This window comes from Oncorhynchus masou, unplaced genomic scaffold, assembly GCF_036934945.1.
Source record: "Oncorhynchus masou masou isolate Uvic2021 unplaced genomic scaffold, UVic_Omas_1.1 unplaced_scaffold_2570, whole genome shotgun sequence".
Classification (NCBI taxonomy): Eukaryota; Metazoa; Chordata; class Actinopteri; order Salmoniformes; family Salmonidae; genus Oncorhynchus; species Oncorhynchus masou.
The window spans coordinates 23,209-38,365 of NW_027009013.1; the positions used below are offsets into that span (position 1 = coordinate 23,209).

Sequence of the window (15,157 nt, forward strand, 5' to 3'; positions counted from 1 at the left end):
AACCCCTGGAGACAAATTAACAGTCAACCCCTGGAGACAGATTAACAGTCAACCCCTGGAGACAGATTAACAGTCAACCCCTGGAGATAGTCAACCCCTGGAGACAGATTAACAGTCAACCCCTGGAGACAGATTAACAGTCAACCCCTGGAGACAGTCAACCCCTGGAGACAGATTAACAGTCAACCCCTGGAGACAGTCAACCCCTGGAGACAGTCAACCCCTGGAGACAGACAGAGAATGAAATCAAACACTGGATGCAGACACACACACATCGTTTATTAGGTTCCGTCATCATTTAATATATTAGACCAACATGGGGGGGGGCACACATGGACTTCACTTCTGAAGGCTGTTATTATTCATTCATGACTAATCTAATTTATTTATACATGTGTAATATAATATAGATAACCAACAACTTGCCTCCCTTTCAAAGCGAGAGAGATTGACATCAGATAAATGTAAAAAATATGAAAATAATATTTTATCATGATAATAATAATAATGAAAAACAATGCATAGCATATAGGCTTTTCCAGAACAGCAAGTCTCTATCATCAGGTCTGAGGTGGTAAACTAGCTCTCCCCCCCTCCTTCCTAGCCAATAGAAACCTGAGGAGGGTGTCCTATGCATCCCGGTACAAAGAACACGGAGAAACCCCCTTGAAGCCCAGGCCTGCACCTATCCAATACTTTTACATGTGTGACGGAGTGCACACATCAGGAGATAGGAGAGATTATTGGGATGCAGATTCGTGTAGGAGACGAGCTGTTTTGTATAGTATGACTCAGGATGGTGGCGAAGCCTCACTTACCTGTGATCGCTTAGCTTTGCCTGGTGCTTCATTGATCTGTGATCGCTTAGCTTTGCCTGGTGCTGCACTGATCTGTGATCGCTTAGCTTTGCCTGCCTGATTGTAAGTAAAGTGCAGTGGTCAACAGACTGCTCTGTCTGTGGTCATTTAAAGGAGCATGGAGTGTGTCTGTGGTCATTTAAAGGAGCATGGAGTGTGTCTGTGGTCATTTAAAGGAGCATGGAGTGTGTCTGTGGTCATTTAAAGGAGCATGGAGTGTGTCTGTGGTCATTTAAAGGAGCATGGAGTGTGTCTGTGGTCTGGAAACGTCCTCAAAAGGCACCCTATTCCCTATTTAGTGCACTACTTTTGACTGGAGCCCTAAAGTAATCCACTACATATTGGATAGGGTGCTATTTGGGATGTGGACTTTAGTAGTGTGTGAGGAGGAGGAGTGGTGGGTTCAAAACACATTGATGAAAGACACTACCAGATTAAGAGGTATGTATCCAGGATGTAGATCCAGGGTATGAATCCAGGGTATGGTCTATGGTATAGATCCAGGGTATGGATCCAGGGTATGGTCTATGGAATGGATCCAGGGTATGGATCCAGGGTATAGATCCAGGGTATGGTCTATGGTATAGATCCAGGTTATGGTCTATGGTATAGATCCAGGGTATGGTCTATGGAATAGATCCAGGGTATGGATCCAGGGTATGGTCTATGGTATAGATCCAGGGTATGGTCTATGGAATAGATCCAGGGTATAGATCCAGGGTATGGTCTATGGAATGGATCCAGGGTATGGTCTATGGTATGGATCCAGGGTATGGTCTATGGTATGGATCCAGGGTATGGTCTATGGTAAGGATCCAGGGTATGGTCTAGGGTATAGATCCAGGGTATGGTATAAGGTATAGATCCAGGGTATGGTCTATGGAATAGATCCAGGGTATGGTCTATGGAATGATCCAGGGTATGGTCTATGGAATAGATCCAGGGTATGGATCCAGGGTATGGCCTATGGAATAGATCCAGGGTATGGTCTATGGAATAGATCTAGGGTATGGTCTATGGAATAGATCTAGGGTATAGATCCAGGGTATGGTCTATGGAATAGATACAGGGTATAGATCCAGGGTATGGTCTATGGAATAGATCCAGGGTATGGATCCAGGGTGTGGTCTATGGTATAGATCCAGGGTATGGTCTATGGTATGGATCCAGGGTATGGTCTATGGAATGGATCCAGGGTATGGTCTATGGAATAGATCCAGGGTATGGTCTATGGAATGGATCCAGGGTATGGTCTAGGTATGGATCTAGGGTATGGTCTATGGTATAGATCCAGGGTATGGTCTAGGGTATAGATCCAGGGTATGGTCTATGGTATGGATCCAGGGTATGGTCTATGGTATGGATCGAGGGTATGGTCTATGGTATGGATCCAGGGTATGGATCCAGGGTATGGTCTATGGAATAGATCCAGGGTATGGATCCATGGTATAGATCCAGGGTATGGTCTATGGAATGGATCCAGGGTATGGTCTATGGAATGGATCCAGGGTATTGTCTATGGAATAGATCCAGGGTATGGTCTATGGAATGGATCAAGGGTATGGTCTATGGAATGGATCCAGGGTATGGTCTATGGTATAGATCCAGGGTATGGTCTATGGAATGGATCCAGGGTATGGTCTATGGAATCGATCCAGGGTATGGTCTATGGTATAGATCCAGGGTATGGTCTAGGTATGGATCCGGGGCATGGTCTATGGTGTGGGTATTGTCTATGGAATAGATCCAGGGTATGGTCTATGGAATGGATCAAGGGTATGGTCTATGGTATGGATCCAGGGTATGGTCTATGGTATGGATCCAGGGTATGGACTATGGTATGGATCCAGGGTATGGTCTATGGTATAGATCCAGGGTATGGTCTATGGAATGGATCCAGGGTATGGTCTATGGTTTGGATCCAGGGTATGGTCTAGGGTATGGATCCAGGGTATGGTCTATGGTTTGGATCCAGGGTATGGTCTAGGGTATGGATACAGGGTATGGTCTAGGGTATAGATCCAGGGTATGGTATATGGTATAGATCCAGGGTATGGATCCAGGGTATGGTCTAGGGTATGGATCCAGGGTATAGATACAGGGTATGGTCTATGGTATGGATCCAGGGTATGGTCTATGATATGGATCCAGGGTATGGTCTATGGAATGGATCCAGGGTATGGTCTATGGTATAGATCCAGGGTACGGTCTAGGGTATAGATCCAGGGTATGGTCTATGGTATGGATCCAGGGTATGGTCTAGGGTATAGATCCAGGGTATGGTCTATGGTATGGATCCAGGGTATGGTCTATGGTATAGATCCAGGGTACGGTCTAGGGTATAGATCCAGGGTATGGTCTATGGTATGGATCCAGGGTATGGTCTATGGTATGGATCCAGGGTATGGTCTATGGTATGGATCCAGGGTATGGATCCAGGGTATGGTCTATGGAATAGATCCAGGGTATGGATCCATGGTATAGATCCAGGGTATGGATCCAGGGTATGGTCTATGGAATGGATCTAGGGTATGGTCTATGGAATAGATCCAGGGTATAGATCCAGGGTATGGTCTATGGAATAGATCCAGGGTATAGATCTAGGGTATGGTCTATGGAATAGATCCAGGGTATAGATCCAGGGTATGGTCTATGGTATAGATCCAGGGTATGGATCCAGGGTATGGTCTATGGAATAGATCCAGGGTATGGTCTATGGTATAGATCCAGGGTATGGTCTATGGTATAGATCCAGGGTATGGATCCAGGGTATGGTCTATGGTATAGATCCAGGGTATGGATCCAGGGTATGGTCTATGGTATAGATCCAGGGTATGGTCTATGGTATAGATCCAGGGTATGGATCCAGGGTATGATCCATGGAATAGATTCAGGGTATGGTCTATGGTATAGATCCATGTTATGGATGGAGTCGATGTAGAGGGAACAAGATGCCTTGGACCGGTCCAATGTGCATGGAAGGGTGTGTTGTGTGTGTGTGTGTGTTTCTGTGTGTGTGTGTTTCTGTGTGTGTGTGTGTGTGTGTTTCTGTGTGTGTGTGTGTGTGTGTGTGTGTGTGTGTGTGTGTGTGTGTGTGTGTGTGTGTGTGTGTGTGTGTGTGTAGAATATATATGTCTGTGTGAATATTGGTGTTTTTCTCCCTGGTGCACAACGTTATGGGCATTTGGCTGTTGTCACGTCTCGTTGCTGCTATGCGAGTTGTTGTCATGACCACAGTTGTCATGGCTGTCCTCAAAGTGGGCATAAGGCACACACAAACAACAAGCCACGGCGACCGGTCAGGAGGACGAAGGAACAAGAGACGTCACAATCAATCAGGTGAAGCTGTTTAGATTACCACATTCTGGGGCGGCAGTGTAGCCTAGTGGTTAGTGCGTTGGACTAGTAACCGGAAGGTTGAGAGTTCAAACCCCCGAGCTGACAAGGTACAGAATCTGTCGTTCTGCCCCTGAACAGGCAGTTAACCCACTGTTCCCAGGCCGTCATAGAAAATAAGAATTTGTTCTTAACTGACTTGCCTGGTAAAATAAAGGTAAAATAAAGGTAAAAAAAAAATTATCCTGCTGCTCTTCATCTGTTCCCCCCCCCGCCACCTCTCTCTCCCTCTTGTTCTTTGGCACTGAGAGGAGTGGATGGACAGGAGGGAGGGATGATGGGAGGAAGCAAGGGGGCATCCCTGTTGTATCTCGTTCTCTCCGTCTATTTGGAGAGTTTACTGATGACTCTGATCAGCGCTCCGTTCTCGTCTTTCAGCCTCTGGTTGTCAGCTCTCAGGTCACCGAGCACCTAGAGGAACAGCGTTGTTATTGGCTGAGAAACTGATGATAGATGCAGCCAATGCACCCTACACACTGAGTATACAAAACGTTAAGAACACCTGCTCTTTCCATGACAAAGACTATCCAGGTGAAAGCTATGATCCCTTATTGATGTCACCTGTTAAATCCACTTCTATCAGTGTAGATGGAGGGGAGGAGACAGGTTAAAGAAGGATTTTTAAGTCTTGAGAAAATTGAGACATGGATTGTGTATTTGTGCCATTCAGATGGTGAATGGGCAAGACTAAAGATTTAAGTGCCTTTGAACAGGGTATGGTAGTAGGTGCCTTTGAACAGGGGTATGGTAGTAAGGTGCCTTTGAACGGGGTACGGTAGTAGGGACCTTTGAACAGGGTATGGTAGTAGGTGCTTTTGAACAGGGTATGGTAGTAAGGTGTCTTTGAACAGGGTATGGTAGTAGGGACCTTTGAACAGGGGTATGGTAGTAGGTGCCTTTGAACAGGGGTATGGTAGTAGGTGCCTTTGAACAGGGTATGGTAGTAGGGACCTTTGAACAGGGTGTGGTAGTAGGTGTCTTTGAACAGGGTATGGTAGTAGGTGCCTTTGAACAGGGTATGGTAGTAGGTGCCTTTGAACAGGGGTATGGTAGTAGGGACCTTTGAACGGGGTATGGTAGTAGGTGTCTTTGAACAGGGTATGGTAGTAGGTGCCTTTGAACGGGGTATGGTAGTAGGTGTCTTTGAACAGGGTATGGTAGTAGGTGCCTTTGAACAGGGTATGGTAGTAGGGACCTTTGAACAGGGCATGGTAGTAGGGACCTTTGAACAGGGTATGGTAGTAGGGACCTTTGAACAGGGCATGGTAGTAGGTGTCAGGTGCACCTTTTTGAGCTTTTCAAGAACTGCAAAGCTGCTGGGTTTTTCACACTCAACAGTTCCCTGTGTGTACCAAGAATGGTCCATCCACCAAAGGACATCCAGCCAACTTGAAATAACTGTGGGAAGCATTGCAGTCAACATGGGCCAGCATCCCTGTGGAACGCTTTCGACACCTTGTAGAGTCCGTGACCCAACGAAATGAGGCCGTTCTGAGGGCAATATTAGGAAGGTGTGTTCCTTATGTTTGGTATACCAAGTACACTACGTTTTACCAAATAAGTAGCATTTGGGACGCAAACATTGACCTTCTGCTGTTTGTTGGACTGAAAACTAATTAACATTGACTTCCGCTGGTTGTTGGACTGAAAACTAATTAACATTGACTTCCGCTGTTTCTTGGACTGAAAACTAATTAACATTGACTTCAGCTGTTTCTTGGACTGAAAACTAATTAACATTGACTTCCGCTGTTTGTTGGACTGAAAACTAATTAACATTGACTTCCGCTGTTTGTTGGACTGAAAACTAATTAACATTGACTTCCGCTGTTTGTTGGACTGAAAACTAATTAACATTGACTTCTGCTGTTTGTTGGACTGAAAACGAATTAACATTGACTTCTGCTGTTTGTTGGACTGAAAACTAATTAACATTGACTTCTGCTGTTTGTTGGACTGACAACTAATTAACATTGACTTCCGCTGTTTGTTTGGCTGAAAACTAATTAACATTGACTTCTGCTGTTTGTTGGACTGAAAACTAATTAACATTGACTTCAGCTGTTTCTTGGACTGAAAACTAATTAACATTGACTTCAGCTGTTTGTTGGACTGAAAACTAATTAACATTGACTTCAGCTGTTTGTTGGGCTGAAAACTAATTAACATTGACTTCAGCTGTTTGTTTGGCTGAAAACTAATTAACATTGACTTCCACCGTTTGTTGGACTGAAAACTAATTAACATTGACTTCCGCTGTTTGTTTGGCTGAAAACTAATTAACATTGACTTCTGCTGTTTGTTTGGCTGAAAACTAATTAACATTGACTTCAGCTGTTTGTTGGACTGAAAACAAATTAACATTGACTTCAGCTGTTTGTTGGACTGAAAACTAATTAACATTGACTTCAGCTGTTTGTTGGGCTGAAAACTAATTAACATTGACTTCAGCTGTTTGTTTGGCTGAAAACTAATTAACATTGACTTCCACCGTTTGTTGGACTGAAAACTAATTAACATTGACTTCCGCTGTTTGTTTGGCTGAAAACTAATTAACATTGACTTCTGCTGTTTGTTTGGCTGAAAACTAATTAACATTGACTTCAGCTGTTTGTTGGACTGAAAACAAATTAACATTGACTTCAGCTGTTTGTTGGGCTGAAAACTAATTAACATTGACTTCAGCTGTTTGTTGGACTGAAATACATGTGAGAGAAAGGAGGACCATTGGACAGCAGTACCAGTGATCTACCACCCTGAGCCTGGGTTCCCAAAGCGTCTTAGTATCAGGAGTGCTGATCTAGGATCAGTTTGGGTCTTAAATATTAGCCACATTGTCCGAGAGAGGATCCAGTTATCAGTGTTTCTAAGAACCCTTATGGGAAAATGAATGGTGGAAAAACAATTGGAACCATTTCCCTATTTGACTGCTAGGTTTTATGGGTATTGTGAGTCATACCTTGGTACTCTATAGGGCCCTTGACAAAAGTAGTGCACTATATAGGGAATAGGGTGAAATTTCGTCTCAACGTACTCCTACAACACTGGTGGTTCGCAGCACAAGCTGTGAAAGAAGCAGTGAGCAGTAATCAGGCATGTGCATGCAGTGTCTGTGTGGAATAAATGCTGGGTTCAAATACTGCTCATCTCACTGCTCATCTCACTGCTCATCTCACTGCTCATCTCACTGCTCATCTTAGCGCTCATCTCACTGCTCATCTCACTGCTCATCTCACTGCTCATCTCACTGCTCATCTCACTGCTCATCTTAGCGCTCATCTCACTGCTCATCTCACTGCTCATCTCACTGCTCATCTCACTGCTCATCTTAGCGCTCATCTCACTGCTCATCTCACTGCTCATCTTAGCGCTCATCTCACTGCTCATCTTAGCGCTCATCTCACTGCTCATCTGTCTGCTCATCTCACTGCTCATTTTACTGCTCATCTTACAAATACTGCTCATCTCACTGCTCATCTCACTGCTCATATCACTGCTCATCTCAGCGCTCATCTCACTGCTCATCTCACTGCTCATCTCACTGCTCATATCAGCGCTCATCTCACTGCTCATCTTAGCGCTCATCTCACTGCTCATCTGTCTGCTCATCTCACTGCTCATCTCACTGCTCATTTTACTGCTCATCTTTCAAATACTGCTCATCTTACTGTTCATCTTACTGCTCATCTTTCAAATACTGCTCATCTTTCTGCTCATTTTACTGTTCATCTTACTGCTCATCTTTCTGCTCATCTTACTGCTCATCTTTCAAATACTGCTCATCTTACTGTTCATCTTACTGCTCATCTTTCAAATACTGCTCATCTTACTGTTCATCTTACTGCTCATCTTTCAAATACTGCTCATCTTTCTGCTCATCTTTCAAATACTGCTCATCTTTCTGCTCATTTTACTGTTCATCTTACTGCTCATCTTTCTGCTCATCTTACTGCTCATCTTTCTGCTCATCTTACTGCTCATCTTACTGTTCATTTTACTGCTCATCTTTCAAATACTGCTCATCTTACTGTTCATCTTACTGCTCATCTTTCAAATACTGCTCATCTTTCTGCTCATTTTACTGTTCATCTTACTGCTCATCTTTCAAATACTGCTCATCTTACTGCTCATCTTTCTGCTCATCTTACTGCTCATCTTTCAAACACTGCTCATCTTTCTGCTCATTTTACTGTTCATCTTTCTGCTCATCTTTCTGCTCATCTTTCTGCTCATCTTACTGCTCATCTTTCTGCTCATCTTTCAAATACTGCTCATCTTACTGTTCATCTTACTGCTCATCTTTCAAACACTGCTCATCTTTCTGCTCATCTTTCTGCTCATCTTTCTGCTCATCTTTCTGCTCATCTTTCAAATACTGCTCATCTTACTTCTCATCTTTCTGCTCATCTTACTGCTCATCTTTCAAATACTGCTCATCTTACTGTTCATCTTTCTGCTCATCTTTCAAATACTTTGAGCGTTTAGCAAACGGCTTTTCTATTGGTTCCATTGCAACAGGCAATCTCAATCAAGCCCAAATAATGGATTTGAAAGATTTTGGATACTATTTGAACCCATGTGAGATGATATATTTTCACCTTCAACTCTGCCTCCAGCTCAGCCACACGCCGCTCCAACATCCGACGCTCCTGATGAGAGACAGAGAGAGCGTGAGAGAGACATTGACAGAGATAGAGAGAGAAACAGAGACATTGACAGATACAGAGAGAGAGAAAGAGAGACAGAGAAACAGAGACATTGACAGAGAGAGAGACAGAGAAACAGAGAAACAGAGACATTGACAGAAAGAGAGACAGAGAAACAGAGACATTGACAGAGAGAGAAAGAGAGACAGAGAAACAGAGACATTGACAGAGAGAGAAAGAGAGACAGAGAAACAGAGACATTGACAGAGAGAGAGACAGAGAAACAGAGACATTGACAGAGAGAGAGACAGAGAAACAGAGACATTGACAGAGAGAGAAAGAGAGACAGAGACATTGACAGAGAGAGAAAGAGAGACAGAGACATTGACAGAGAGAGAAAGAGAGACAGAGACATTGACAGAGAGAGAGACAGAGAAACAGAGACATTGACAGAGAGAGAGACAGAAACAGAGACATTGACAGAGAGAGAGACAGAGAAACAGAGACATTGACAGAGAGAGACAGAGAGACAGAGAAACAGAGACATTGACAGAGAGAGAGACAGAAACAGAGACATTGACAGAGAGAGAAAGAGAGACAGAGACATTGACAGAGAGAGACAGAGAAACTTAGACATTGACAGAGAGAGAGACAGAGAGACAGAGAGAGAGACAGAGAAACAGAGACATTGACAGAGAGAGAAAGAGAGACAGAGACATTGACAGAGAGAGACAGAGAAACAGAGACATTGACAGAGAGAGAGACAGAGAAACAGAGACATTGACAGAGAGAGAGACAGAGAAACAGAGACATTGACAGAGAGAGAAAGAGAGACAGAGACATTGACAGAGAGAGAGACAGAGAAACAGAGACATTGACAGAGAGAGACAGAGAAACAGAGACATTGACAGAGAGAGAGACAGAGACATTGACAGAGAGAGAGACAGAGAAACAGAGACATTGACAGAGAGAGACAGAGAGACAGAGACATTGACAGAGAGAGGAATGTAGAAAGTGTTTCAGGCAGCAGTAGCCAGTCATGAGGCCAGGCTCAGCATCAGGTGTTTGACACTAGTTACTGTACATATAACACAACACAAGCCACACACGGCAGGAAGGAGAGACTTACCTTCTTCTCCATCTCTAGCATTGCCGAACAATCACTGAAGCGCTCCTGTCTCTGTAGGATACAACACACAGACCAGCAGAAACATTGTCCATGTCAAAACGTGTTATACAGTATGCAGTTCAATTGAAGGGCTGTAGGAGACTGTTTATCACGGTCACTATGAAACGTATATATGTTAGTGTATGTTACGTCGGAGCCGTCTCCACATTGTCATTCCGGGATGTTCTGTGTGTCTCTGGGGGGGTTGGTCAGTGAGTGAGAGGGACAGACCTGGGTAGCCTTGTCCACTCTGGGGGCGGGGGTGGGGGGTGAGTCAGTGAGTGAGCGAGAGAGAGACCTGGGTAGCCTTGTCCACTCTGGGGGCGGGGGGTGGGGGGGGGTGAGTCAGTGAGTGAGCGAGAGAGAGACCTGGGTAGCCTTGTCCAGGTCCAGTCTAGTCTGAGAGACGGTCCTCTGGGTGTCCTGCAGCTGAGTCTGGAGTTGACCATTCTCCCTGGTCACCACCTCAAACAGCTGGGACGGAAAGACATTACATTTTCATTCATACAAATTTTTTTTTTTTAAATGTTTTATCCACTATACTATAACAAGCAATGTTTGTAATAGAATTTCATCCACTATATATATAGCAAATATAGCAAAAACAATGCCAATCCATTTGAGAGAGAGCATGAAATGGAAACAGAGAGAGAAGGAGAGAGAGAAGGAAAGCGGAAGAGAGAGCAGGAAATGGAAACAGAGAGAGAAGGAGAGCGGGAGACATGGAGAGAGAGAGTCTGAAAACAAACAGGATGAGACTCCCAAATATTGACTAGACCCTTCCAACCATTCAAACTTTATTCCATGTCCCTACCTTCTTGTAATCGTTGGTCTCAGAGCCTCCTCTGTCGATACAGTCGTTACATGACACGTCAGACCTGGGTAAAGCACAGGTCAGAGACATTATAACGACAGTCAGGAAACAGGTCAGAGACATTATAACGACAGTCAGGAAACAGGACAGAGATATTATATTGACTCACTACTATGACAGTCAGGAAACAGGTCAGAGATATTATAACGACAGTCAGGAAACAGGTCAGAGATATTATAACGACAGTCAGGAAACAGGACAGAGATATTATAACGACAGTCAGGAAACAGGACAGAGATATTATAATGACTCACTACTATGACAGTCAGGAAACAGGACAGAGATATTATAATGACTCACTACTATGACAGTCAGGAAACAGGTCAGAGATATTATAACGACAGTCAGGAAACAGGACAGAGATATTATAATGACTCACTACTATGACAGTCAGGAAACAGGACAGAGATATTATAATGACTCACTACTATGACAGTCAGGAAACAGGACAGAGATATTATAATGACTCACTACTATGACAGTCAGGAAACAGGACAGAGATATTATAACGACAGTCAGGAAACAGGACAGAGATATTATAATGACTCACTACTATGACAGTCAGGAAACAGGTCAGAGATATTATAACGACAGTCAGGAAACAGGACAGAGATATTATAATGACTCACTACTATGACAGTCAGGAAACAGGACAGAGATATTATAACGACAGTCAGGAAACAGGACAGAGATATTATAATGACTCACTACTATGACAGTCAGGAAACAGGTCAGAGATATTATAACGACAGTCAGGAAACAGGACAGAGATATTATAATGACTCACTACTATGACAGTCAGGAAACAGGTCAGAGATATTATAACGACAGTCAGGAAACAGGACAGAGATATTATAATGACTCACTACTATGACAGTCAGGAAACAGGACAGATATTATAATGACTAACTACTATGACAGTCAGGAAACAGGACAGAGATATTATAATGACTCACTACTATGACAGTCAGGAAACAGGTCAGAGATATTATAACGACAGTCAGGAAACAAGACAGAGATATTATAATGACTCACTACTATGACAGTCAGGAAACAGGTCAGAGATATTATAACGACAGTCAGGAAACAAGACAGAGATATTATAATGACTCACTACTATGACAGTCAGGAAACAGGTCAGAGATATTATAACGACAGTCAGGAAACAGGACAGAGATATTATAATGACTCACTACTATGACAGTCAGGAAACAGGACAGAGATATTATAATGACTCACTACTATGACAGTCAGGAAACAGGTCAGAGATATTATAATGACTCACTACTATGACAGTCAGGAAACAGGTCAGAGATATTATAACGACAGTCAGGAAACAGGTCAGAGATATTATAACGACAGTCAGGAAACAGGTCAGAGATATTATAACGACAGTCAGGAAACAGGACAGAGATATTATAATGACTCACTACTATGACAGTCAGGAAACAGGACAGAGATATTATAATGACTCACTACTATGACAGTCAGGAAACAGGACAGAGATATTATAATGACTCACTACTATGACAGTCAGGAAACAGGACAGAGATATTATAACGACAGTCAGGAAACAGGACAGAGATATTATAATGACTCACTACTATGACAGTCAGGAAACAGGTCAGAGATATTATAACGACAGTCAGGAAACAGGTCAGAGATATTATAATGACTCACTACTATGACAGTCAGGAAACAGGACAGAGATATTATAATGACTCACTACTATGACAGTCAGGAAACAGGACAGAGATATTATAATGACTCACTACTATGACAGTCAGGAAACAGGTCAGAGATATTATAACGACAGTCAGGAAACAGGACAGAGATATTATAATGACTCACTACTATGACAGTCAGGAAACAGGTCAGAGATATTATAACGACAGTCAGGAAACAGGTCAGAGATATTATAATGACTCACTACTATGACAGTCAGGAAACAGGACAGAGATATTATAATGACTCACTACTATGACAGTCAGGAAACAGGACAGAGATATTATAACGACAGTCAGGAAACAGGACAGAGATATTATAATGACTCACTACTATGACAGTCAGGAAACAGGTCAGAGATATTATAACGACAGTCAGGAAACAGGACAGAGATATTATAATGACTCACTACTATGACAGTCAGGAAACAGGACAGAGATATTATAACGACAGTCAGGAAACAGGACAGAGATATTATAATGACTCACTACTATGACAGTCAGGAAACAGGTCAGAGATATTATAACGACAGTCAGGAAACAGGACAGAGATATTAAAATGACTCACTACTATGACAGTCAGGAAACAGGTCAGAGATATTATAACGACAGTCAGGAAACAGGTCAGAGATATTATAATGACTCACTACTATGACAGTCAGGAAACAAGGCAGAGATATTATAATGACTCACTACTATGACAGTCAGGAAACAGGTCAGAGATATTATAATGACTCACTACTATGACAGTCAGGAAACAGGTCAGAGATATTATAACGACAGTCAGGAAACAGGACAGAGATATTATAATGACTCACTACTATGACAGTCAGGAAACAGGTCAGAGATATTATAACGACAGTCAGGAAACAGGTCAGAGATATTATAACGACAGTCAGGAAACAGGTCAGAGATATTATAATGACAGTCAGGAAACAGGACAGAGACATTATAACGACAGTCAGGAAACAGGACAGAGACATTATAATGAGGAAACAGGACCGTTCAGTGTAAAGGTCAGATCCATACCTGGTGCTGGCGCGCCCACTGCCTCCAAACCCCTCCTCTCCACTGGGCTCATTGTCATCAGTCTACAAGACCACAGACATCAGCAGGTCAATACATTATGGATGTCAATGTCATCATTACGACAGGTTATTACCAGGATATAAACCTAGTAACCTTATAACCACTCATTATGGATGTCAATGACCTCATTACGACAGGTTATTACCAGGATATAAACCTAGTAACCAGTTACAAACAGGACTATGACAGGTTATAATGCCCTGTTGAAAGGTTATAACCAGGACTAGCTCATGCACTCACCTTGCAGGAGAAATAAGGGCTATGAGCATTGCTCAAGGGAACAGAGAGATATTTTACCTAGTCGTCTTTTGGTTACTGGCCCAAAGCTCTTAACTGCTCTGCTTCCTGCTGCCCATATATGACGGCGATGTCATCCTTATGAGCAAGGTTTTAATAGGGTTACATTATTTACAAATCGTTTCGTTCTGAATAGAACCATTCTCTTCACTGTTCTGACCAGCAATATAAAGTTCTGAACCGGTTTGAACCCCCAAAAAGTACCGGTTTATATCGTTCCTTTCGGTTCCTTTTTAACCTGTGAAATTAACAGTTTTATTTTTACACGTTTAGCTCATTAAATGACTTCACCAATCAGTGCAGATGGAGGTCAGCTAGTTGTTTAGACCAATCAGTGCAGATGGGGGTCAGCTAGTTGTTTAGACCAATCAGTGCAGATGGAGGTCAGCTAGTTGTTTAGACCAATTAGTGCAGATGGAGGTCAGCTAGTTGTTTAGACCAATCAGTGCAGATGGAGGTCAGCTAGTTGTTTAGACCAATCAGTGCAGATGGAGGTCAGCTAGTTGTTTAGACCAATCAGTGCAGATGGAGGTCAGCTAGTTGTTTAGACCAATCAGTGCAGATGGAAGTCAGCTAGTTGTTTAGACCAATCAGTGCAGATGGAGGTCAGCTAGTTGTTTAGACCAATCAGTGCAGATGGAGGTCAGCTAGTTGTTTAGACCAATCAGTGCAGATGGAGGTCAGCTAGTTGTTTAGACCAATCAGTGCAGATGGAAGTCAGCTAGTTGTTTAGACCAATCAGTGCAGATGGAGGTCAGCTAGTTGTTTAGACCAATTAGTGCAGATGGAGGTCAGCTAGTTGTTTAGACCAATCAGTGCAGATGGAGGTCAGCTAGTTGTTTAGACCAATCAGTGCAGATGGAGGTCAGCTAGTTGTTTAGACCAATCAGTGCAGATGGAGGTCAGCTAGTTGTTTAGACCAATCGGTGCAGATGGGGGTCAGCTAGTTGTTTAGACCAATCAGTGCAGACGGAGGAGGTCAGCTAGTTGTTTAGACCAATCAGTGCAGATGGATTCAGCTAGTTGTTTAGACCAATCAGTGCAGATGGATTCAGCTAGTTGTTTAGACCAATCAGTGCAGATGGAGGTCAGCTAGTTGTTTAGAC

At 43.1% G+C, this 15,157-nt stretch overlaps 1 protein-coding gene across 1 annotated transcript in view; it reads right to left on the reverse strand.

Annotated features, from left to right (window-relative positions):
- Window positions 1-258: 258 nt before the first annotated feature.
- Window positions 259-15,157, reverse strand: part of LOC135533674 (protein phosphatase 1 regulatory subunit 12A-like) — a gene marked incomplete at its 5' end in the record, with an annotated part of 33,482 nt that continues 18,583 nt past the window's right edge. Inside the window, 6 exons of the mRNA XM_064960947.1 lie at window positions 259-4,664; window positions 8,852-8,902; window positions 10,029-10,079; window positions 10,437-10,541; window positions 10,882-10,945; window positions 13,695-13,756. Of these exons, the coding sequence (XP_064817019.1) occupies window positions 4,578-4,664; window positions 8,852-8,902; window positions 10,029-10,079; window positions 10,437-10,541; window positions 10,882-10,945; window positions 13,695-13,756 (420 nt within the window). The remainder of the gene's footprint in view (window positions 4,665-8,851; window positions 8,903-10,028; window positions 10,080-10,436; window positions 10,542-10,881; window positions 10,946-13,694; window positions 13,757-15,157) is intronic.